Raw genomic sequence first — 26,881 nt, forward strand, 5'->3', positions numbered from 1 at the left:
TAGACATATTTAGAAAACTGCAACCAATATTTTCTAGAGTTAAGTGTTTAATTGTTATATGGATTGAAGATTGACCCTTATTAATCCATGGCATTTATAATCTCCACTACACATATATGCAAGCCACCCATTACATGGTATTACGGTACTACATGGTTTTACATGGTCAGCCGGCTCTCAGACGCCACGCCGAGCTGGATATCAATGGCTGGCAGTTTAAATGTTCCGGATTACTTATGGAATAAAGATTAATCTTTCACCATGTATGTTGTCGTGGAACATTCACAAACATGCTAGACCATGCATCCTCCATGTTAACCACATTCAGATGCTAGACCATGCATCCTCCATGTTAACCACATTCTTAAGAATGCCATTTGGCATTAATTCAGCCAGTGAAGTTTTCCAACATACTATGGAACAACTCTTTACTGGCTACCCATGCAACATTATCCATGGTTGACATCCTGATCGCCGTGCACAACGCACAAGATCATGACTCAAACCTGAAGCGGGTCCTGGAACGTGTCAGAAAGGTCAACCTCAAACTCAACCCCCTCAAGTGCAGGTTTTGGGTCGACGAAGTGACTTGCTTGGGCCACGTGTTCACCAACAACACAGACCAGACCCGTCTAAAACCATTGCCATCAACAAAATGTCAGCACCCACAGACATGACAGCTCTACAATGATGTCTAGGCATGGTAAACTACCTGGTAAAATTCATCCCAAACTTCAGCGAGCTGTCAGCCCTGCTGCGACAACTGACCCACAAGGATACGCACTGGTCCTGGCATCAGCAGAGGGCATTTGAAACCCGCAAACAACTAATGTCTTGCGCCCCAACCCTCACATACTTTGATGCTGAGTTACACGTCACCCTCACCTGTGATACCCCCCAGTATGGACTGGGTGCCGTTTGCCTACAAAACGACGGGAAGGTTCCCAGACCGGTTGCCTATGCCTCCCGTACCATGACCGACACTGAACAGCGCAACGCTCAAATCGAGAAGGAGCTACTTGCAGTAACTTTACACCTTTACAACACATGATGATAGAACTGCAGATGTATGACATCAGACTAACCTACAAACGCGGTAAGGACATGCACTTAGCTGACACCCTCTCATAGGCACCTCGCCCAACCTACAATCGCTGGCCACTGTCATCCGCCGCGGCTGGCCAGACAATCAGCACCACCTGCCGCTGGCTATCCACCCGTTGTACCCAGTCCGCAGCCCCTACAAGCAAATCATACATATCGATCACATTATACAGTTATTGACAGTTCCCCAACCCAATTACAAAGTACCCCATTGCAATGTTTCTATGGAAGCTTCTAGAAGGATGTCAGTTAACTAAAGTAATGCAACATTTTCCCAGGTTGTATAAACAATTCAAACAAGGTTTCACGCTTCAGCCAATCATCAAACAGCAGCACAAACACTGCAACATTATATACACCCCCTTCTACAACCAATCCCCACTATGCATTTGCACACCTTCTTAGCTCTCTCTGTAAACTTCATACATATTAACGAAGTTAAGACATGTTATTAATGTGTTTTTTCCTATCTCAACCCAATTTGATTTTCCGTACTAATGCCTTGTGTTATTACGACACCCCTGTAGCGGCAGATTTTTATATCATTCAAGAGATTACTTCCTCTAGCCACTAGGTGGACTACATGATTAAGGAGAATGTCGTTATATGCATGTGAGCTTTCCGTTAGAGACCTTCAGAGCTTCTTCACAGATAATTCTTCATAACACACTTTTGATTAATAGATTATTTATTGTTGATGAAAAACAATAAGGTATACATCCAACCTTCTTCCGATTCATATACTTTAATCTTCATCGAACTCCAGCATATTGCTTTAAAGGGTAGAAAACTCCTCATGTCTCCGTTACACTTCACATGGTCAAAGGGTGAACCTTCCTCATGCTGGTCCAAAACTAAACTAAAAACTAAGCTTCTGCGCAAGAAACTTAGCTCCAAACACGCCCTAAAATACGTCATAAATCCCACCCACAATATAATGGGCAGTCTAAAATTTGAAGACACATGCCAGCATTAATGACACACAAAACAAGCCAAATGGCCACTACATCCCCTCCTGCTTTTTCTAATTACCTTTTCCTTCTCGAAGTTAAGTAGTCTGACATATCTAATTCTAAATCTTGTTCACTTTGCAACCATGTATTTTTTTAGTTTAGTTTAGAGATACGGTGCAGAAACAAGCCCTTCAACCGAATTTGCACCGACCAGCGATCCCCATACATTAACACTATCCTACACACACTACGGAAAATTTACATTTATATCAAACCAATTAACCTTCAAACCTGTACGTCTTTGGAGTGTGGGGGGGAAACCGAAGATCTCTGAGAAAGCCCACTCGGTCGTACAAATTCCATACAGACAGCACCCGTAGTTGGGATTGAACCCGGGTCTCTGGCGCTGTAAGCGTTATAAGGCCGCAACTCTACCGCTGTGCCACCGTGTCGCTCTAATATTTATTAGATCATAACCATTTATTTATTTTTATGCCATTAATTCACTTGTCTTGATATAAATGTTATATATAATCAGATGAAAAGTCTTTAGTTTTGCCAATTTATCAATATACCATATTCTGATTGTAATTGAAGATTTACCCATGTATGCTTTATTCCTTCCTGATAGATGCTAGTTATCATCAGTCATTTATCAATACTATCACTATCTTTCCTCGCTAACTTTCTCCTCACTATAATCACCTCCTCTTGGACACTGATTCCAGTTCAGTTCAAGTGAAACTCATCCCATTGTTATCTCCCAATATTGGTACAAGTAACCAATGAATTGATACCAGGCCATGTTTTTAACGTCTGGGCTTTATTTGACCCTGGGCCAATTTGCACCTGATTCGGGGAATAACCTTGAAATCATTACCTGTGCTTTTTGCTTCCAAGTCTGACACATGGTTATATTTTTTCTATATGGTTTTTCAAATAGAACTGATTTAACAAATGCACTGCAATAAAGTATTTCCTCAGATGTATGGTATCACAGATTTTAAACACTCTGCACTATCAAATTGGAAATAATAGTTTGATTTATTGCAATTACCAAGCACTTTTAACCTGAAACAAATTAAAGTCATTAGGATGGCTGATCAGGTAAGTTGATTGGTAATTATAGATATGCCCCATGCCAATTAATAACCTTGTAATATTATTTTACTATTGATGACTGATATATTTTCCAACTGTTCAGATCCTCCGTATAACCGTTACTATGGTGAATGGATTTGGATTCCTCCTTCATCTGATGCTTTTGGTGAAGAAGTATCTTGGCAGACATCCTTGTCCATCTTGTCATTTGTCTTTTTTCATAGTGATGACCTGACTGTGACTGGAACTGACAATTGCACTTTTAATGGCTGCCAAAAGGCCATGGGAAAAGATGATTTTACAAAGATTCCAAATGGGGTGAATGGTGTAGAAGACAGAATGTCCGTTATATGGGAGAAAGGAGTGGTAAGTGACTCATGAGGATTAATTAACAATAATTCTGATTCACTGATTCAGAATCTCAGCATAGTTTTCATTTTTGCGAGCACGGAACACACATCGTGAATAAAGCTGTCACTGAATTAATACGTGTAATTAATGCAATTTATTTGTCATTTGTGGTTTTATTCTCTCATTTCGTTTGTTGTTTTTCCCTTTGTTCTTCTATCTTTCTCCAAAATAAACTGTAGTTCATTCCAGGTGGATTTGGTTATCAAAGTTTGTAATATCTAACCCTAATACATCTCCTGATTTCTTTCTCTTTGTAGATCTCATCCAGGTAAACCTATTCTTACTGTCAAATCAATTTGGTATTGAGGAACATAGTTGTTTCTCAAAGACTAGTAAAGAAAATTGACGACAAGCAAGAAGCTGGAATTGGAGGAATGCAAAGATCTGAATATTTTAGCTTGGGAGCTAATAGCTGAGATAGGGAAACCAGCAGTAGGATTTGTGGTGCAGTTTGTAGAATTGGAGGCTCCCTGTTCCAGCGACCCAAGTTTAGTCCTGGCCTCTTGTGCTAACTCCCCTGACTGCGCTATCTTTAAGAACCTATCTAGCTCTCTCTTGAAAGTATCCAGAGAACCGGCCTCCACCGACCTCCGTGGAAGAGAATTCCACAAACTCACAACTCTCTGTGTAAAAAAGTGTTTCCGCATCTCCGTTCTAAATGACTTACCCCTTATTCTTAAACTGGCCCCTGGTTCTGGACTCCCGCAACATCGGGAACATATTTCCTGCCTCTAGCATGTCCAAACGCGTAATAATCTTATATGTTTCAATAAGAGACCCTCTCATCCTAAATTCCATCGTATACAAGCCCAGCCACTCCATTCTCCCCCGCCATCCCGGGAACTAACCTTGTGAACCTACGCTGCACTCCCTCAATAGCAAGAATGTCCTTTCTCAAATTTGGAGACCAAAACTGCACTCAATACTCCAGGTGTGATCTCACTAGGGCCCTGTACAACTGCAGAAAGACCTCTTTGCTCCAATACTCAATTCCCCTTGTTATTGAAGGCCAACATGCCATTCGCTTTCTTCACTGCCTGCTGTACCTGCATGCTTACTTTGATTGACTGATGAACAAGAACCCCCAGATCCCGTTGTACTTCCCATTTTCCCAACTTGACACCATTTGTTTTTTTTTTAAAAATATTTTTATTAGAAGTACGGTAAGTTACAATAATACACAACACATATGTCTTAATACATTTTTTTTTTGTACCGCTTCATTTTTTAAGCTTTAAGAAAAAGATAGAAGTAAAGAAAGTAAGGAAAGTGCGCAAGAGTCGTGAAGGTGCAAGAGAGTGTTGAGAAAAAAAAGCCCCTTAGAAAAGAAGTTAGAGAAGGAAGTAAAGAAAGAAAGAAAGTAGACCCTAGAAAAGATGGAAAAAGAAAGGAGAAACAATCGCTCTATTATAACATTAAACTCCGCAGAAAGGGAACTACCAACCAAGTCTGTTTTTGTTGTTGTTTTTGTTGCCAGATCCTGGTACCATTTATTTATTTATTTATTTATTTATTTATTTATTTTTTAAAATTACTATTGCACCTCATGCTTGTAATAGTTCCAAAAACGTACACTACGTCTTTTGGAATTGGTCTGCTTTGCCTGCTAAGAGGAATCGCATCTCTTCCAAATGTAGTGTTTCAAACATATCTGATATCCACATTTTTATTGTTGGTGTGGGCGCATTTTTCCAAAATTTAAGTATAAGCTTTTTTCCCATTATTAGCCCATAATTGAGTAAATTCTTCTGAAACACGTTTAGTTCAGGGTTACCTTCCGATATTCCAAAAATATTCCATTCTGGTTTTGGTACCAGTTTTATTTTAATTAATTTTGTAAAGATGTCAAATATTTCATTCCAGAATTTTTGTATTTTTGTACAAAAAACGAACGAATGCGCTATGGTAGCTTCTTGACACAGACATTTATCACAGATGGGTGAGACATTAGGGAAGAATGTATTTATTTTAGTTTTTGAATAATATAGTCTATGTAATGTTTTGAATTGGATGAGAGTATGTCGTACATTGATCGAACATTTATGCACCTGTAGTAAATGATTATCCCAGCTCTCTTTTGAAATTTTTATAGCTAATTCTTGTTCCCAACTTGACACCATTTAAATAATAATCTGCCTTCCTGTTTTTGCTACTAAAGTGGATAACCTCACATTGATCCACATTAAACTGCATCTGTCATGCATCTGCCCACTCACCCAACCTGTCCAAGTCACCCTGCATTCTCATACCATCCTCCTCACAGTTCACACTGCCACCCAGCTTTGTGTCATCTGCAAATTTGCTAATGTTACTTTGAATCCCTTCATTTAAATCATTGATGTATATTGTAAATATCTGCGGTCCCAGCACCAAGTCTTGCAGTACCCCACTAGTCACTGCCTGCCATTCTGAAAGGGGCCCGTTAATCCCCACACATTGTTTCCTGTCTGCCAACCAATTTTCTATCCATGTCAGCACTCTACCCCCAATACCATGTGCCATAATTTTGCCCGCTAATCTCCTAAGTGGGACCTTATCAAATGCTTTCTGAAAGTCCAGGTACACTACATCCACTGGCTCTCCCTTGTCCATTTTCCTAGTTAGATTCTCAAAAAATTCCAGAAGATTAGTCAAGCATGATTTCCCCTTCGTAAATCCATGCTCTCGGACCGAACCGGTTACTGCTATCCAAATGTGCCGTTATTTCATCTTTTATGATTAACTCCAGCACCTTCCCCACTACCGATGTCAGGCTAACTGGTCTATAATTCCCTGTTTTCTCTCTCACGCCTTTCTTAAAAAGTGGGATAACATTAGCTACCCTCCAATCCACAGGAAATGATCCTGAATCTATAGAACATTGGAAAATGATCACCAATGCGTCCACGATTTCTAGAGCCACTTCCTTAAGTACCCTGGGATGCAGACCATCAGGCCCTGGAGATTTATCAGCCTTCAGTCCCATCAGTCTACCCAACACCATTTCCTGGCTAATTTCCTTCAGTTCCTCCGTCACCCAAGATCTTCTGGCCACATCAGGAAGATTGTTTGTGTTTTCCTTAGTGAAGACGGATCCAAAGTACCTGTACAACTCATCTGCCATTTCCTTGTTCCCATAATAAATTCAAAGGGATAGGTTTGGTGAATTCTTAATAAAAATTGCCAAATGGAGAATAATGTGAAAAATATGAAATTGACCATTTTGGCAAATCTAAAAACATGTAAATGGTGAAGGATTGTACAACTCATACAGAGGGGTTGCAGAGGAATCTGGGTGTCCCAATTGCTTGGTTTACAAACAAACAGTATGCAAGCGGAATAAGTAATTAGGAAAGCTAAGAGAATGTCTGAGAGTCTGAAAGCTGCCATATTACGACCTTCCTGATGTGAGTTTTGCAAGTGATTTGTTTAAACGCTGCAATTTAATACAAGATCTGTAGATCTTATTAATAAAAATAATTTATTAGGAAATTCTGGGTGAAGTGCTGAATAATTTCATCCTTTTTCTTTCAGCACTGCGGTAAAATGGATGAGAATAGATTTGTGGCTGTGACCAGCACCAATGCAGCAAAGATATTTAACCTTTATCCCAGGAAGGGAAAAATAGCCAAAGGCTCCGATGCTGATATTGTCATTTGGGATCCACATGCTTCTAGGTAGGGTAACAGCCCATAGGAAAACTGTAGACATGTCTCACGAACAATATCCTTTGCCAATGTTATTAAGCTAGAAATTCTGATGCTGCTCCCATTTTCTGGCACTAGTCCACATTTATATCTAATCTTGCTATTTTGATCACTTTATTGGTATCCCATCAAAATGAGTTTATTAGGGATAAGGTAAAAGAGCTAGTGCTGCATATATATCTACACCCAAGCTCCCAGGAAGAAATGTTGGTGTAGATGTACAGGCAGCACTTGCTTACGTTTTCTGAATTATAATCATTTCATCCCCAATATGCATCCCCATTGCTACGTTTTTCCACTTGCCTCAGTTCATCATTGTTAGATGTATTACATACTTAGTTAAAAAATATATAATTGCCTATTTCCGTCTATAGATGCCGCCTGGCCTGCTGAGTTTCGCCAATTTAATAGTAAGATTAAACGAGAACTTACCAGTTTGAAGTTTGATCTGTATTTTATGAGGAGTTACGATGAGGGATTACGTGATGAAGCCCGCCAGGCGCATGCGCGTCATTCTTCAAAGCAGCGGTGTGGAATCACAGATAACTGTAATGACTAAACAGTAAGATTAGAGAAGAGGTACCAGTTAAGTATATGATCTGGGTGGGAGCGGAGGGCACGTAATCCCTCATCGTAACTCCTCATAAAATACAGATCAAACTTCAAACTGGTAAGTTCTCGTTTAATCTTACTATTTTACTTCGGAGTCACGTGAGTGACTACGTGAAGATTTTAAAGCTCTGTGATTTCATGCCGTGGAACGAGTCCATGCAGCACGTCTGCCTTGACTGTTGGGAGTATTGTGTTAACATAATTTGGACATGAATTCGACATTGAAATCATAACATTTTTAACACAAGTTTATAACCCCTTTATATGGGTTTAAATTAATTTACAGAACTTAAATTGTTTCTGCAAATGTTCCAGGTTTCATTACTGGTTTATTACAAATAATTGGAATGTTTTTCCCCTCCAGACCATCCTGCTGCCTTGAGGATTTGGTCCATTGGTACATCCAACTGTATCGCTGCTGATGTAGCTGCAGCCCTGGTGGAAAGAGATTTTAAAAATTTTAGTGTCCACCCCAGCTTGTGTTTAGCAACTGTTTCAGCCATCTTGAGATGGTCTGGACCGTCACTCTTGGTGTGGTTGCTAGTGGCTGATAAAAAATGTGCCTTTTCATTGCCTCTTAGGATATTCGTTTTCTCCATGTGTAACGGCAGATGTTTTATTATACACAGACGGTCATCTGTTGGGTATGACCTAATTGTATATAGAGGCCTGCTGATCCCTTTTTCTGTTCTGCTTACTATCTCATAAATATGAAACGTAATATTTTCCGTTGAGAAAGTCATGTTGTCCAGTCTTGTTTTGCAGTGACTGTATCCTCTGTGCCGTGACCAATACCATTAGCATGACCGTTTTAATGTCAGTCTGTGTAAGGACAGAACTGTTGCTGGAGACCACTCCTGAGCATCTTCAGGATTATACTCACATCCCATATATGGGAGTATCTGGTACTCCTCATAGGCTTTGTACCAGTGGGTTAGTCCCAACAGTGTAATGGTCTGTCCCCTGCCATAGGTAAGTCGATAGGGCACTTCTGGCGCAGTTGATGGCACTGTAACTGAGCCCCTCATCGTAGTGGAGGCCTGCCAGATATTCCAGAACAGATGGGATGTTCATGTCTCCGATTCCATGTTTGATACCACTGGGAACCATGGTTGTGTAGGCCAATCGGGTACTACCAATTCCAGATGCAGAGTCTGTTGTATTTCCTTAATACCCGACTGATGAGGCAGGAAAGGAGGGAATGCGTAAATAAACAATTTCCCCTCCCTTCCAATGCAGCGAAAAATGCATCTGTCGCCGCTGCCCCAGGGTCTGGTTCCTGTGTAACATAACTTGATAACTGGGACCTGGTGTCTGCCACTGAATTTAGTCTTCCTGGTAGATAAGTGGTTGATATCCAAATATCTTTCTGGAGACACCATTGCCAATTTGTATGGCCAGATTGTCACATGATGTCGATTAGTTCGACCCTGTGGTTAATGTATGCTACCACGGTGGTATTGGTGGCTCCGCACCAATTGTTGTACTGGCATCAGTTTGTAGTACCATGGAAAAGGTTACTGACAATGCTTGGATAGGAACAAGGTTAGAGTTATCTATCCACCATTTTAGTTCCATTTTAGCCTGATTGGTAGTTTCACAGATCTGTCAAAGTGACCTGCATAATTTAGAGTGCTTGTTTTTTGCTCTCTGTATATTTTGGTAATGTAGAGGTCCAAATTGTGTGGCTGGAAAGGCAGCCATCATTATGCCAATTACTTTGGCTACCAATCTGATGGATGGTTTGCTGATGTCAGTGAGGTTTTTATAAGCCTCTATTAAATCTGTAGCCTTTCCCTTAGGCAGAGTCACCGACATGTGAACTGAGTCAATGGTGAAACCCCAGGTAGTCCATAGTAGTGGAAGACGTTAGTTTAGATTTAACTGGATGAAATGAATCCCAGTTCCCCAAATAACTTTTTTGTGGCTGTTACAGTTTGTTTGGCCAATTCCAAAGTTTTTGCACATAATGAGTATGTCATCTAAATATGCCATGACCATGTGTATACGTTTCCGTACAAACGCTTGGGCTGGTATCAAAATTTTTTGTGAACAGCCTGGGCTGATGATAACCCATTTTGCAGTGCTTTATACTGCTAGAGTTGTCCCATCCAGTTGAATTTAAGTAACATCTGTGGTCACCTCGTATAGGCACAGAATAGTAAGCATCTTTAAAAATGATGCTGGCCATTGAAGTAACCTTTGGGAATTAATTGTTAAGCAGTAACAAAGGTATCTATTTTGTTAGATCTATGATGATGCGATGACCATCATCTTTTTGTTTATATATCGGACACGAATTTTAATGGTTCGTGTTGAGTTTTCTCAATTACACCTTTTATGTAAAGCCGCTTCAGTTCAGCTTGCGCTTTTGATTTCTTTTATCAGAAAGCACGAACATTCGGTTCAGTATATGTTGAACTGGAGGGCTGTACTTGTGTATAAACTCTATTGTATATCCCTGGATACTGCTTAAGATGTAGATATCGGTTGTTATCATGCTCCATGCATTCAGAAGAGAGTGTTATCTCCACCCAATCTCCGTGCCCACTGTTTGTAGGGAACCAGACCCACCTACCTCCATAGTTAGCAGTGGCAGGTTTACCTTTTTGTAGGTTCTTCGCTGTAGTAGCGCTGGGGTCTGGATTTACGTTGGTTTGCGTTGGTTTGCGTTGGAGGTCCCGCATCTTCCGAGAAGGCCGGTCTGGGCCATGGCCTAAAAGACTCATGTTTTTGAGCACCGGTCCTTCGAGCTTTCACCAGTTTTGCTGGTGGGTGCGTGGGGGTGCTAGGTTCCAGTAGGTTCTCTTGTTCCTGCACCCCTTGCACACTTTCTTCTGCGGACCCTTCTTCCAGGTCAGCCCAGAACTGACCCGCAGTGCTTCCTTCTGATGAGGTAGAAGCACTGTGCAGCCCTTAAAGAGGTACTGCTGTGGGTTATCATAGGGCCCACAGTGACCCGACTCCATGTCCCGGAGTCTGTCACGTTGGAGCAAAGCTCCATACACCGCTTCTTCCCGCTCCAGCGCTCTCGGGCGCTGGCCGCCGGCGGTGATTCAAAGTCGGACTCCTCTGAGTCCACGACCTTGTTTGTTTTGTGTCTAGCCTTTCTGCCCGGCCGCGTGGATCTGGCCGGTGCGGAGGCGACATCGGGCACAGCTGATCCCACTATGGGTGATCCAAGTGCCGCTGGCTACTGCTGGCTGCCCGCTGCTCCACGGTCCTCCTTCTCCAGCTTTGTCCTTACTGTACTTCCGTGGAGTGGATATGGCCGGTGTGGAGGACATCTGGCACAGCTGATTCCATCTAGCCCACCAGCTTTGTCGCAGCCAGTTGTTTCTGCACCTGCAATCAGCATAGAAATGCAAAAAAAGACCGCAGCTCTTACCTGCAGGTCCAAGTTTAAATCGTTGCTACGGGTGAGCGTCATTCTACCCCGTCTGCTGCCGTTAATGACTGGTCAAGTCAACGGCCCCATTTGAATGGTCTCCCGCCCGGCCGTGGTGTTCTGGCCGGCGCGGGACCAAAAGTCGGCACTGCTCTCCTTATAACGGGAGACAAACGTGCCTTTGGCTGCTGCTGCCGGCTGCCTGCGACTCAGCTGTCTTCTCCCAGCCAGCTTCACTAGCAGCACTGTGGACACTCCTTTGTCCAGCTTCCCCTCCTGTACAGACCTAGCGCGGGGAAAACATTAGTTTTGCTCCCTCTCCCGCCCGGCCCGGTGCGGGAGCGAGTCGGGAACGAAAGTCGGGTACAGCTATTCCCATTACGGGAGCCGATTCCGGACACAGCTGTAGTCCCCTGTTGCGCTTACTCCACCTGGCTTAGCCACGGCAGGAGCGCAATCTCCTTTTGTCCCCTAATATTTAAAAATAAAAAGGGGACAGAGCACAAATACAACCCACTGTCTTTGTGGGTTGTTGGCTCCGATTTCCTTCACCCGTTTGGGGTGATGTTTGGCACTCCCTCCCGTTATGGGAGATAGTGGTGCCGACGTCTGTTGCTGGCTGCCTGTTGCTTTTCAGCGGCAGCTCGGCAGCCTTCCTGCAATGAAGAAAAAGGTAAGGAAATCTCTTACCTGTGTTGCTGGTTCTCAACCTACCGTTTCGGGAGGAACGTCCTTCCTCCCGCTGTGGTTTCCGCAGCTCCACGGACCCATGTAGCGTCCTCGGGGCTGTTGTCCGAGTTTGTCGGACTGACGGCTCCGGAATCGGAGCTGAAGACGCACGGACTCCCGCTAAGGGAGACTGTCGTGCCACTGGCCGTTGCTGGCTGCCTGCTGCTTGCAGACTCCTCCCCCGCCAGCTTTCAACAGCCTTCTGTAGAAAAAAGGTAAGTATGGAACGAAGTTCCCTTACCTTACTGTTGCAGGTTCGAAACCCTGCCGTTCGGGAGGAACGTCCTTCCTCCCGACAATGACGAGTTGCAATGCGTGTAGCGCAATGACACGCATGCGCCTGGCGGGCTTCTTCACGTAGTCACTCACGTGACTCCGAAGTAAAATCACTGTATTGCCGTAACATATCCTCATTACTGCCGTAATATATCCTCATTAGATTGCTGTGATTTTCATTTGGTCTTCCTATTTTTAAACAGGACCATTTCAGCCAAAACACATCATCAGGCTGTGGATTTCAATATCTTTGAAGGTATGGTTTGCCATGGGGTCCCTTTGGTCACCATCTCACGAGGAAAAGTGGTGTTTGAAAGTGGAGTCCTACATGTTACAGCAGGTGATGGAAAGTATATTCCACGGAAACCATTTGCAGAATATGTTTTTAAGCGGATCTGGCAACGTGATCAGGTCAGTGATTATGTTCAAACTTAAACATTTTGATGCTAGTTGGAATTGAGCTCTTGCTTAGTGGAACCTGATACAGTCATTCCCTAGCCAAGTTCATTTTTCCCAGAATCCTGGTTAGATTTACAACTTTATCTTACGTCTGTTCACTTTCTAGTTTTCAACACTTTTTATTGCTGCATCTTTTAACCTAGGTATAATTCCACTTTTCTCAATCCACTTCCCATCTCACTGCAGCTTTTTACAAAAGGATCAAATTGCTTGTGTGTAGCTTCACTCCCTCAGTTAAGTTTAATTTTGTCTTTTTAATGAACTTGTAGTGTCATGTGCCCGTGGCATTTATTCTCCTTGTGTGCGGAACCAGCTTTGCTTGGACAGGGCATAATTCAACAACTCTTTTTCAGATCCCGAAAAGGAGAAAAAGCAGGTTTTGTATTGCCTCCTTATTAACACCATCACTGAACATGTGTTTGTCTTGAGCCAACTGTGATGCTTCAATTCTTCCATTTCTCTGCAGTGGATGGAATAGGGGACGATAATTGTTAACTTGCCGTGTTCAGGCCAGGGCATGAGTTTGCATACAGAATTATTTCACCAAAACTGGAGGGGTTTCTACAATACACTAGTATCAGTAGTGATGACCATGAGATTATTGGATTGTAGTATAGATATGCAGTATTGATTTGAAAATCCATGCAGCTCAGATATCTTTCATGACGGGAAAAAAAAGCATTGTCCCAATCTCGCTTTGCCAATGAATTATTCTTGACCCAGCAGTGGGAATGAAGGACCCATACACAGATAAAAACATTTCTTCCATCGAACGTGTCCAAAGACAGGCAGCTCGATTTGTTACTAACACCTATGAGAGAGAAGCGAGTGTCACCAAACTTCTGAATTCTCTGGGGTGGAACCCTCTCCAAGACAGACGTGAAGCTCACTGTTTGACATGTTTTACAAAATGTTAAATGGTCAGCTAGACATAGATCACAAGACCTACACCAACCCCAAACCAATTACGAGCAGACGAGGGCATTCGATCCAATTTGTGATCCCAGCTACAAAGACAGATGTGTACAGCAATTCGTTCTTCCCCCGCACAATTAAAGCATGGAGTAATCTCCACCCAACTATAGTTACCCAACCAGATGCAACTAAATTTAAAGTAGCACTTTCTTCCCAATAACCCTTTCTGGCTTAAGCCCTCCCTTCACCACCTCCAGTTTAAATTCCAGTTGGAATATTTTGGAGGACCAAGTAACCAAGAACCAAGAACCACTTCTTCCATTCAGTGGAAAATAATGTTCGAGAATAAATGCAGAGGTTGGCAAAAATATACACTTCCTGTGATCAAATAAATAAAGAAAATTGCCATTTAGTCTTACCTCGAGCATAAAGAAACATAGAAACATAGAAATTAGGTGCAGGAGTAGGCCATTCGGCCCTTCGAGCCTGCACCGCCATTCAATATGATCATGGCTGATCATCCAACTCAGTATCCCGTACCTGCCTTCTCTCCATACCCTCTGATCCCCTTAGCCACAAGGGCCACATCTAACTCCCTCTTAAATATAGCCAATGAACTGGCCTCGACTACCCTCTGTGGCAGAGAGTTCCAGAGATTCACCACTCTCTGTGTGAAAAAAGTTCTTCTCATCTCGGTTTTATAGGATTTCCCCCTTATCCTTAAGCTGTGACCCCTTGTCCTGGACTTCCCCAACATCGGGAGCAATCTTCCTGCATCTAGCCTGTCCAACCCCTTAAGAATTTTATACGTTTCTATAAGATCCCCTCTCAATCTCCTAAATTCTAGAGAGTATAAACCAAGTCTATCCAGTCTTTCTTCATAAGACAGTCCTGACATCCCAGGAATCAGTCTGGTGAACCTTCTCTGCACTCCCTCTATGGCAATAATGTCCTTCCTCAGATTTGGAGACCAAAACTGTACGCAATACTCCAGGTGTGGTCTCACCAAGACCCTGTACAACTGCAGTAGAACCTCCCTGCTCCTATACTCAAATCCTTTTGCTATGAAAGCTAACATACCATTCGCTTTCTTCACTGCCTGCTGCACCTGCATGCCCACTTTCAATGACTGGTGTACCATGACACCCAGGTCTCGCTGCATCTCCCCTTTTCCTAGGCGGCCACCATTTAGATAATAGTCTGCTTTCCTGTTTTTGCCACCAAAATGGATAACCTCACATTTATCCACATTATACTGCATCTGCCAAACATTTGCCCACTCACCCAGCCTATCCAAGTCACCTTGCAGTCTCCTAGCATCCTCCTCACAGCTAACACTGCCCCCCAGCTTAGTGTCATCCGCAAACTTGGAGATATTGCCTTCAATTCCCTCATCCAGATCATTAATATATATTGTAAATAGCTGGGGTCCCAGCACTGAGCCTTGCGGTACCCCACTAGTCACTGCCTGCCATTGTGAAAAGGACCCGTTTACTCCTACTCTTTGCTTCCCATTTGCCAGACAGTTCTCTATCCACATCAATACTGAACCCCCAATGCCGTGTGCTTTAAGTTTGTATACTAATCTCTTATGTGGGACCTTGTCGAAAGCCTTCTGGAAGTCCAGATACACCACATCCACTGGTTCTCCCCTATCCACGCTACTAGTTACATCCTCGAAAAATTCTATAAGATTCGTCAGACATGACTTACCTTTTGTAAATCCATGCTGACTTTGTCCAATGATTTCACCACTTTCCAAATGTGCTGCTATCCCATCTTTAATAACTGACTCTAGCAGTTTCCCCACTACGGATGTTAGACTAACTGGTCTGTAATTCCCCGTTTTCTCTCTCCCTCCCTTCTTAAAAAGTGGGGTTACGTTTGCTACCCGCCAATCCTCAGGAACTACTCCAGAATCTAAAGAGTTTTGAAAGATTATTACTAATGCATCCACTATTTCTGGAGCTACTTCCTTAAGTACTCTGGGATGCAGCCTATCTGGCCCTGGGGATTTATCTGCCTTTAATCCATTCAATTTACCCAACACCACTTCCCAGCTAACCTGGATTTCACTCAATTCCTCCAATTCCTCCAACTCCAACCCGCGGTCCCCTGCTATTTCCGGCAGATTATTTATGTCTTCCTTAGTGAAGACGGAACCAAAGTAGTTATTCAGTTGGTCCGCCATATCCTTGTTCCCCATGATCAACTCACCTGTTTCTGACTGCAAGGGACCTACATTTGTTTTAACTAATCTCTTTCTTTTCACATATCTATAAAAACTTTTGCAGTCAGTTTTTATGTTCCCTGCCAGTTTTCTTTCATAATCTATTTTTCCTTTCCTAATTAAGCCCTTTGTCCTCCTCTGCTGGTCTCTGAATTTCTCCCAGTCCTCCGGTATGCTGCTTTTTCTGGCTAATTTGTACGCATCATCCTTCGCTTTGATACTATCCCTGATTTCCCTTGTTATCCACGGATGTACTACCTTCCCTGATTTATTCTTTTGCCAAACTGGGATGAACAATTTTTGTAGTTCATCCATGCAGTCTTTAAATGTCTTCCATTGCATATCCACCGTCAACCCTTTTAGAATTAATTGCCAGTCAATCTTGGCCAATTCACGTCTCATACCCTCAAAGTTACCTTTCTTTAAGTTCAGAACCATTGTTTCTGAATTAACAATGTCACTCTCCATCCTAATGAAGAACTCAACCATATTATGGTCACTCTTGCCCAAGGGGGCACGTACAACAAGACTGCTAACTAACCCTTCCTCATCACTCAATACCCAGTCTAAAATAGCCTGCTCTCTCGTTGGTTCCTCTACATGTTGATTTAGATAACTATCCCGCATACATTCCAAGAAATCCTCTTCCTCAGCACCCCTGCCAATTTGATTCACCCAATCTATATGTAGATTGAAGTCACCCATTATAACGGTTTTGCCTTTGTCGCACGCATTTCTAATTTCCTGTTTGATACCATCTCCAACTTCACTACTACTGTTAGGTGGCCTGTACACAACACCCACCAGCGTTTTCTGCCCCTTAGTGTTTCGCAGCTCTACCCATACCGATTACACATCCTCCAAACTAATGTCCTTCCTTTCCATTGCGTTAATCTCCTCTCTAACCAGCAACGCTACCCCACCTCCTTTTCCTTTCTCTCTATCCCTCCTGAATATTGAATATCCCTGGATGTTCAGCTCCCAGCCTTGGTCACCCTGGAGCCATGTCTCCGTGATCCCAACTATATCATAGTCATTAATAGCTATCTGCACATTCAACTCATCCACCTTATTACAAATGCTCCTTGCATTGAGACACAAAGCCTTCAGGCTTGTTTTTACAACACTCTTACCCCTTATACAATTATGTTGAAAAGTGGCCCTTTTTGATTTTTGCCCTGGTTTTGTCTGCCTGCCACTTTTACTTTTCACCTTGCTACCTATTGCTTCTACCCTCATTTTACACCCCTCTGTCTCTACGCTCACACATTTAAGAAACCCTTTCCCTTTAACTCCATCCACCACTATCCCATTTGACAACCCACCCCCCTTATTCAGTTTAAAACCACCCGTGTACCAGTGGCAAACCTGCCTGCCAGAATGCTGGTCCCACACCTGTTAAGATGCAATCCGTCCCTTTTGTACAGTTCCCCCTTACCCCAAAACAGATCCCAGTGATCTAAGAATCTAAATCCCTGCCCCGTGCACCAGTTCCTCAGCCACACGTTCAGGTCCTGTATCTCCCTGTTCCTGCTCTCGCCAGCACGAGGAACTGGAAGCACACCGGAGATAACAACCCTGGAGGTCCTGCTTTTCAGCATTTTTCCGAGCTCTCTAAAGTCATGCTGCAGAATATTCATCCCCTTCTTTCCGACATCGTTTGTGCCGACATGCACTACCACTTCCGGATGTTCACCTTCACCCTTCAGGATTTTCTGCACTCTGTCCGTGACATCCTGGATCCTGGCACCAGGAAAACAGCACACCATCCTCGCATCCCGTCTGTTGCCGCAGAAACCCCTGTCCGTACCTCTCACAATGGAGTCTCGCACTACAATGGCGTTGCCTGCCTTAGGCCTTTTTGGTTTTGGCTCAACAGCCCTATTCGCATCACAAGCCAGTCCGCCGCCCAGTGTAAACACCTCTTCTGTCCCGACAGCTTCTAAGTGGGTGAACCTGTTCACAAGAGGTACAACACCCGGGGACGTTGGCATTCCATGCTTCCCTCCCGTTCTCACTGTCTCCCACCTTCTCTCTTCCAGTACCTTAGGTGTAACAATCGTACTGTAGGACTTGTCGAGGAACGACTCCATTTCTCGGACGAACCGGAGGTCATCCACTTGCTTCTCAAGTTCCCCAACACGGCCCTTCAGGAGCTCTACCTGGATGCACTTCTCGCATTTGTAGCAGCCAGAGGCACCAGCAGTGTCCTTGACCTCCCACATACTGCAAGCATTACACTGAATCAGCTTGCCTGACATCTCCTTCTTTCGTCTCTACCTCTCAAGCGTATTGCGTGGTCTCCTCTCCTCAGCAGCCTCCTCGAAGACTCTCGAGCCAAAGACTCACACTTGTCTCACAGGGAACTTCCCTCACTGCCGCTCCCCCAAGAGCAGTCTTGCTTAAATTGACTGATAAATTGCCTGATTTACCAATTTACAAACCAAATTCCTCAGTTTTCAACTGTTTTGCCGGCACTGACTCACTTCTCTCCTCCCACTTGGGCTAGAGCCAATCAGTCGTATCTCTTGCCAATCTCCTGCTGCTGTTGCTCCCAAATCTACAGAGAGTGACCATTTGGGTTTGTTTATTAGGAAATATCCTTCCAACTCAAGTTGAAATACAACTCGAGCAGTTGTTAGTATTCCCATTGTCTACCTATATTGTCCTTCTTTTAGTCCTGAAAGTCATGGATTGGGGAGGTGTGGCTGTACATTTTGTCGATAGTATACTGTACAGCCACTGTACATTACTTTGCAGATTCATTGATTGGGTGTGAAAATAGCACTAGGTTTTTTTTAAATATTATTCATTTAAAGCGTATGAGCTTCTCAGATTAAATCAGTGGATCTGGCCATGATCCTGGGAACAATCCGCGCTGTATCTCTGAACTAAAATTGGGATTTTCTGGTAACAAATTTATTCAAGTGAGGACTGGCCGTTCAAACCGACAGGCTTCTTCATTCCCAAGCACTCTTGCTACTTTCAGGTTTGCATACACCTTATATTTCATTCACCCATTTCCCCCTCCCTTTTCAAAACCAAGGCCTTGAAGACACCAACAGTATACCTGAAGATAGACACAAAATGCAGAAGAAGGGGCTCGACCCGAAACATCACCCATTCCTTCTCTCCAGAGATGCTGCCTGTCCCGCTGAATTACTCCAGCATTTTGTGTCTACTGTTTAAACCAGCATCTGTTGTTCCTTCCTACGCATCAAGATACCTGATGTCACTGCTAAAATTGTGTTGGGAGTGCCTGGTTGTTCATATCAGTATGTTCATATCACATGCTACCTTCTCCACTGCTCATATCTTTCATCTCATTGAGAAATAAAATTATCTTTTCTCCCAAATGTAGGTTTTAAAGTGGCAGTAATTATGTTCCCCTTGATGGTTAACCATGTTAATCAGTGTTTATAAAATACAGGTTTGTCAGCCGAAGCCAGTCCAGAGAGAGCCATACGTGGGCGAATTGGCATCAGGGCAGCCAATTGTCCACAACCCAACATGGCAAAAGGGATTGAATAAAATTCCCTCTGGTATGTATTATCTGTTTTTTAACAATAAGTTATAGGACCAAAGAGTTAACATCGATGGCAACCAAGACATCTGTCTGAGCTAGTCCCATTTGCCATCGTTTGGTCCATATTCTTCCAAAGCTTTTCAATCCAATTATCTATCCAACTATCTTTTAAACATTGTAATTCTACCCACCAATTTAGCTTCCCTCTGTGTTTGTAACATGAGGTCCTAACTCCTGTACTCAATGCCCTGACCGAAGAAATGCTGTGTCAAATGCTTGTTGAACTCTGTCCACCTATGTCGCCACATGCACCTGAATCCATTAGATCTCTCCATTCTACAGCAGTTTGTTATGCAAGTCCTGCCTTCATTTAACTGACCAAAATACAACCCTTCACACATGTCAGAATTAAATCCCATCTGGCATTTTTTAGTCCACCTACCCAGTTCATCTGGATACTGTTGTAAACTGAAATCATTTTCTATACTGCCCACTACATCACCACAGGTTCCTATTAAATATTACCCTTCTCAGCTTAAACATGCCCTCCAGTTCTTGAATCGCCTCACTCCCAGCGCTCCAGGGATAAAATGCTCGCCTGCTCAACCTTTCCCTATAGCTCAGACCCTTGAGTCATGGCAACATCCTGGTAAATCTTCTCTCCACACTTTCCCGCTCCCTTTCATTGACTTCATTTACACCTCAAGGTGCCTCGGTAAGGCCACCTGCACCCTGGCCACACCTTCTTCTCCCCTCTCCCATCGGGCAACAGATATAGGTATGAAAAAGCACACCTACAGATTCAGGGACAGTTTCTTCCCAGAGGTTATCAGGCAACTGAACTATCCTGCCAACAACTAGAGATCAGTCCTGAGCTACTGTCTATCTGATTGGGAATCTGTGGACTATCTTTGTTTGGACTTTACTGGACTTTTATCTTGCACTAAACATTATTCACATTATTCCTTTTATCGTATATCTGTATATTGTGGATGGCTTGATTGTAGTCATGTATTTAGATTTAGATTCCTCTATTGTCATTCAGACCTTTCGGTCTGAACGAAATTATGTTGCCTGCAGTCATACACAGAACCAATAAAAACAAAACGTACTATAAACACAAATTAAACATCCACCACAGTGAGTTCACCAAGCACATCCTCACTGTGATAGAGGCAAAATCTTAGTCTCCGTCTCTTCCCTCGTTGTTCTACCTCTGCGCTGAGGCGATCGATCCAGGCCGGAGATGCCGCCCTCCAGTCCAGCGGACCTCCGTGGTGATGTCGCCGCCACCGAAAGCCGGAACGCCGTCTCCGCATCCGAGACGGCCTGCCGCCGCCCCAGCTCCGGGTCCCACAGTCTCCGCTCCGGGCAGCCGCCCCAGCTCCAGGCCGCTGCCCCAGCTCCGGGTCCCGCAGTCTCCGCTCCGCGCCGCTGCCCCAGCTCCAGGCCGCCGCCCCAGCTCCGGGTCCCGCAGTCTCCGCTCCGGGCCGCTGCCTCAGCTCCGGGTCCCGCAGTCTCCGCTCCGGGCAGCCGCCCCAGCTCCGGGCAGCCGCCCCAGCTCCAGGCCGCCGCCCCAGCTCCGGGTCCCGCAGTCTCCGCTCCGGGCAGCCGCCCCAGCTCCAGGCCGCTGCCCCAGCTCCGGGTCCCGCAGTCTCCGCTCCGGGCAGCCGCCCCAGCTCCAGGCCGCTGCCCCAGCTCCGGGTCCCGCAGTCTCCGCTCCGGGTCCCGCAGTCTCCGCTCCGGGCCGCTGCCCCAGGTCCGGGCAGCTGCCCCAGCTCCGGGTCCCGCAGTCTCCGCTCCGCGCCGCTGCCCCAGCTCCAGGCCGCCGCCCCAGCTCCGGGTCCCGCAGTCTCCGCTCCGGGCCGCTGCCTCAGCTCCGGGCAGCCGCCCCAGCTCCAGGCCACCGCCCCAGCTCCGGGTCCCGCAGTCTCCGCTCCGGGCAGCCGCCCCAGCTCCAAGCCTTTTCAAATTCAGATAGATGCAGTCTCTCAGCATCCCCTCCAGTGACTTCCCCACTACTGATATTAGTTCAACTAACTTGTTGGTCCCATGTTTCTCTTTGAGCCCTTCTTAAAAGCCCAGGCTCACCTTCAGTCGGCCTCCTGTTTTCCAGTACCAACGACGATGGAAGTATCCCTGCCAGAGCCCCTGGAATACTTCCCTTGCTTCCCCCAATGTCTTAGGATACACTTGTTCTCGGGCCTTGTGGATTTTTTTCTACCTTAATATGCCTTAAGATAGCCAGTATCTCCTTTTATGTAATGTGGACATATACTAATATATCACTATTTAATTCCCGTAATTCCTTGGTTTTGATGATCACCTCCATGGTAAGTACAGATATGTGATATTCATTTAACACTTCAACCATATCCACATAAGCAATCACCTTGTTTTATCTCCCTAGTTTCTCTTTTGTTATTTATATACTTGTGGAATCTCTTAGGAATCTCCTTTACCTTATCTGCCAAAGCTATCTCAGGTTCTTGTTTTAACCTCCTGATTTCCCTTTTAAGTATACTCTTACATCCCTTATACTAAGCAGGGGATTCACTTGATCCTTGATGTATATACTTGACATATGCCTCTGTCCTGCTCCTGACCAGTGCCTCAATATCCCTAGTGCACAAGGGTTTCCTATTCCAGTTAGCAATGTCAGCATGTTCACTCAAACAGGAACATGCTAACATTGAAGTCTCTTGCTTCTCTCTTACTTCTGAAAGTCTCCCACATGGCAGTTGTCCATTTACTTGCAAACAGCCTTTCCCAATGTAAGTTCCTGTCTAATGCCTTCAAAGTTTGGCTTGCCCCAATTTAGGGATTCAACCTGTGAACACGTTTTATTTTTCCATAACTATTTCAAAACAAATAGAATTATGGTCATTGATCTGAAGGTGTTCTCCATCGACATTTCAGTCACTTGGCCAGCCTCATTTCCCAATAGGAGGCCCAGTGTTGCCCCCCTTCTCAGTGGGGCTATCGATGTATTACTTGAGAAAAACTGAACTGCACACGTTTAACAAATTCTGCCCCTTCCAAGGCCTTTGCATTATGGCAATCCCAGTCAATATGAGAAAGATTGAAATTACCCGTTTTAATATAAACCTATTATTTTTTGCAGATTTCTACACATTTGAACTTTTAATTCCTGCTGAATTCTGGTGGGCCTATAATACAACACATCAAAGTGATCATCCATTTTTAACTAAGTTCCACTTACATAACCTCAATGAATGATCTACCAAGAATATCCTCACTGAGTACTGCCGTGGTGTTCTTCCAAATCAAAACCATAACTCCCTCTCCTCTCTTACCTCAACCTCTAACACAACTATATGTTTCCTGAAAAGTTGAGCTGCTAATCTTGTCCCTCCCTCAATCATATTTCTGCTAAGGCTGTAATGTCCCAGTACCATGCATCAATCCCGTCCTGACTTCATCTGCCTTACCTATCAGTCTTCTTCCATTCAAATAAATAAACTCAGAGAGTGGTGTATATTTGGGATGTGCTGCCAAAGCAGTTAGGTGAGGCAAGTACAATAACAGCATTTAAAATACACTTAGACAGGTATATGGATAGGAACGGTTTAAAGGAATATGAACCAAACATGGACTAGCTTAGATAGGGCATTTTGGTTAGCATGGGCATTTGGGCTGAAGGAACTGTTTCCGTGCAGTATGGTGCTATGGGTTCTCTTGACTGGAGCACTAATGATTTCCACTGAAATTGCTTTGAGAGTATGATTTTATGTCTTTGGAGAAACTATGAAAGTAAATTGTTAAATTACTACCGATTACATGCAAAGAACAATGTTTTGTGCATTTATTAAGGGCCTAAAATTCCTCTCCTTTTGTATGGTTGAGGGTAAGAATTGCAAATCAATATAGATGTAAAAAATATATTCAAAACGCATTGACGTTTTGCATGGCCTATGACACATGTTTCATGCAATGTATATTGTCCTTAAAGATTATCAAAGAGCTATTTTACCCTTTATTCCTCAGGCAAACCTGCTGGGGAAAGCTTTTAACTAATAGAAAAGACAAAGGACTATAACACTTGGTGACATGCCGTATATCAATTTCTGTGCAGCGTCTGTAATCCAAAGTTATATATTATCTGTATAAGTATTGTCCGTTCAAATTCAATAAATACTCAGGTGAGAAGCAACTTGTGTTTGTAAAATCCATTTAATGTTACTCCACTCAATCCACTCAAAGATTAAACCATGAAACCTGATTGGTTAAACTAGAAATATATTCATTAGAGATTCATTATATTCATTAGAGTTTAAGTAATATTTCAGATGATTGAAATAGTTGATTTATAGAAGCTTTATCCACTTGGGGGGCAAGGAAGAACAAAAACACATATTGAAGAATAACATTTTGAACTATGCCAAATAGCACTTTCCACACAGATTAGTGGAAACCTGGTAATATCACTCCCTGCATTCTTCTCTCTCCCCCTACCCTAAATGCTGTCTTGGTTACATCAATTAAATATTTCCAAACTCTGGATTTGAAAAATGTTGGATGTTTTGGAGCAAGGGTTAATAACAGTTGTAGAATTGTAGCAAACATTATCCGGAAGTGGCGGCGCTGCCTTGCAGCTGCGGCTCGCCTGCAGTCCGTTTGTCTTTTCTGTTTTTTGTTTTCTCTTGTCCCGTTTTTACAGTTTATTTCGGTTTATTTAGTTGTGTATGTGTGGGGGGGTGGGTGTAACATGTTTTTTGACTCTTCCTTCGGGGGGGGGGATGCAACCTTTCCTGCCGTATCCCCGTCTCCGTGTCCGTCTGCGCTGAGGCCTATCGCGGAGCTGGCGGCCTCCAACTGCGACTGACCTCGAGGCTGCGGAGCAGAGCCAGGACTTACCAACGCGAGGCTGGCCGACTTCGGGGCTGTGGTTGCGGGGCGACTCAACTTCCGACCCGACTTTGGAGCCTCGGAGACTCGGCCGCGGGCCAGTGGACGACATCATCGGGAGCTCGAGTTCTGTTTTCCGGAGCTCCCGCAACTACAGCTGCGTCCGCTGGACTGGAGAGCGGCAGCTTCGACCGCCCCGGGCCGCGGAGTTTGAACCGGCCCGCTTGCGGAGCTCGGATTCAGCCGCGGGACTTACCTACCATCACCCGGCGGGGTCACAACATCGGAGGTTTGGATTGCCTCAGCGCAGAGGGAGAGCAAGGAGGGAAGAGACAATGACTTTGGGACTTAAACTGTGTTGAGTGTTTGTTATTTATTCTATGTTATGACTGCAGGCTAAACCATTTCGTTGCACTGAAAAGTGCAATGACAATAAATTGAATCAAAAAGAATTGTAACAGTTATTTGAAATTATAGTGCAAATCAGCTGTGATATATTTGAATAGGCAACATGAACTTAATTATCTAATTGTGTTTAGTTTAGTTTAGAGATACAGCGCGGAAACAGGCCCTTCAGCCCACCGGGTCCTTGCCGACCAGCGATCCCCGCACATTAACACCATCCTACACCCACTAGGGACAACTTTTTTTACATTTACAAAGTCAATTAACCTACAAACCTGCACGTCTTTGGAGTGTGGGAGGAAACCGAAGACTATAGATAGAGCTCTTGGGGCTAGTCAAGAGATATAGGGAGAAGGCAGGCACGGGTTATTGATAGGGGACGATCAGCCATGATCACAATGAATGGCGGTGCTGGCTCGAAGGGCCGAATGGCCTCATCCTACACCTATTTTCTATGTTTCTATCTCGGAGAAAACGCACACAGGTCATGGGGAGAACATACAAACTCCGTACAGACAGAACCCCGTAGTCGGGATCAAACCCAGGTCTCTGGCGTTCCATTCGCTGTAAGGCAGCAACTCTACCGCTGCACCACCATGCCCGCCCTGTGATTCTGTGTGCAGTATATAGGCCAACTGCGTGGATTTGATGTAATCTTGCACTCTGGGTCAGTTGCAATTGTCAGACACAAGGAAGAATTTGGGGAGAATTAGAGGTGTTCTGTCAGGACTCTGCTTAAGAAGATGTTGTAGGTAGAATATTTAATATTCATGTCCCGCTCTTCATCGTAGGCAGTCACTAAGGACTGAGGATAATGTGTTTCCACTAAAGAGTAAATGTATCATTCATAACATAATAGGGAGAGAGGCAGAAAGCAGCAAACCGTAGAGTAGTTACCTTAATGTGGCATGTGTAAGGAACGGGCAGGAGGAGGAATACAGGAACTTGACCAGTTCCTTTTGTGCCTGGAGTGAAGAGAACTGTCTCATCCTGAACACAACTAAGACTAAAGAGATGGTGGTTAACTTTGGCAGGTCCAAGCTCCCCCTTCAGCCGGTCAACGCTGCAGGGGCTGACATTGAGGTGGTGCAGACATATAAATACCTTGGAGTGCACCTTGATAACAAACTGGACTGGTCTGTCAACTCTGACTCCCTCTACAAAAAAGGCCAGAGCAGACTCTTTTTCCTCAGAAGGCTCAAATCCTTCAATGTGTGTAATGATATGCTGCACATGTTTTACAACACTGTGGTTGCAAGTGTTATTTTCTACGCTGTTGTCTGCTGGGGCAACAGCATTAGTGCAAAAAACAACAAAAAGCTGGTCAAACTGGTTAAACGAGCTAGCTCAGTGCTGGAGGGGAGAGTAGACTCTGGGATGGATGTGCTTGAGAGGCGTATGAGGCACAAGGTGCAGGTCATCCTGAAAAACCCCGGGCATCCCCTCCATGTAATTCTGGAGAGTCAAAAGAGCACTCGGAACAACAACCGGCTCCCCTCCCTGCCCTGTAGAACGGAGCGGTTCAGGAGATCCTTCACCCCTGCAGCCATTAGATTTTATAATTCAGACCGCTAGGCTGTAGGGGGATGCATTTTGCAATTTTTAATTTTTAATTGTTAATTATTGGTCTTTTTAAGTATTTATTGCTATCGGGTAGTGTCCACATTGTATTCTATGTATTTTCTGTCTGCGTTCGTTTTGAATCTGTGGGTTTGTTGGTTGGGGGCTTCTGGACATCTGAATTTCCCTGAGGGGATCAATAAAGTATTTATTATTATTATTATTATTGTTAATATCTGTCACAGGGAAAATGTGAGAATCTGTTATTAAAGGCATTATAGGAGGGCACTTAGAACAAAAATCAAGGCAATCAGTAAAGTCATATTTTAACCATTTATTGGAATTTTTTGAGGACGTTACATGTGCGGTGGATAAAGTGAACAGATGGATGTTCCTAATGAGCCTGTCCCAGTTGCCGATGTTTTTCGGCAACTGCCAGCGACTGTCATAGTCGTAACAGGTCGGCAAATAACCGGCGACATCCCACGTCATCCTGGCGACAACCTACGACAGCACCTACATCAGGAGAAGTCAAGCTACACTCATTGGCATCAAACCCACTCACGCGGAAAAATTTTCAGCATGTTGAAAATTTAGCGGTGACCAGAAAGAGGCTACGACTTTTTGCGCGACTGAGGAGACTACTCCCGGCGACCA

The 26,881-nt window shown here is 44.1% G+C and overlaps 1 protein-coding gene across 3 annotated transcripts in view; it reads left to right on the plus strand.

Moving 5' to 3' along the window:
• The window catches only part of dpys (dihydropyrimidinase), a 69,253-nt gene that overhangs the window by 30,985 nt on the left and 11,387 nt on the right, over positions 1-26,881 (plus strand). The window contains exons 6-10 of one of the 3 annotated variants that reach the window (XM_033018896.1): positions 3,383-3,524; positions 7,083-7,225; positions 12,464-12,671; positions 19,295-19,406; positions 23,399-23,564. In XM_033018896.1, coding sequence (XP_032874787.1) covers positions 3,383-3,524; positions 7,083-7,225; positions 12,464-12,671; positions 19,295-19,406; positions 23,399-23,424 — 631 coding nt within the window. In that variant the 3' untranslated portion in view covers positions 23,425-23,564. The other 2 variants (XM_033018894.1, XM_033018895.1) reach the window with 2 other exon arrangements.

The sequence above is a fragment of the Amblyraja radiata genome, chromosome 4, assembly GCF_010909765.2.
Source record: "Amblyraja radiata isolate CabotCenter1 chromosome 4, sAmbRad1.1.pri, whole genome shotgun sequence".
Lineage (NCBI taxonomy): Eukaryota > Metazoa > Chordata > Chondrichthyes > Rajiformes > Rajidae > Amblyraja > Amblyraja radiata.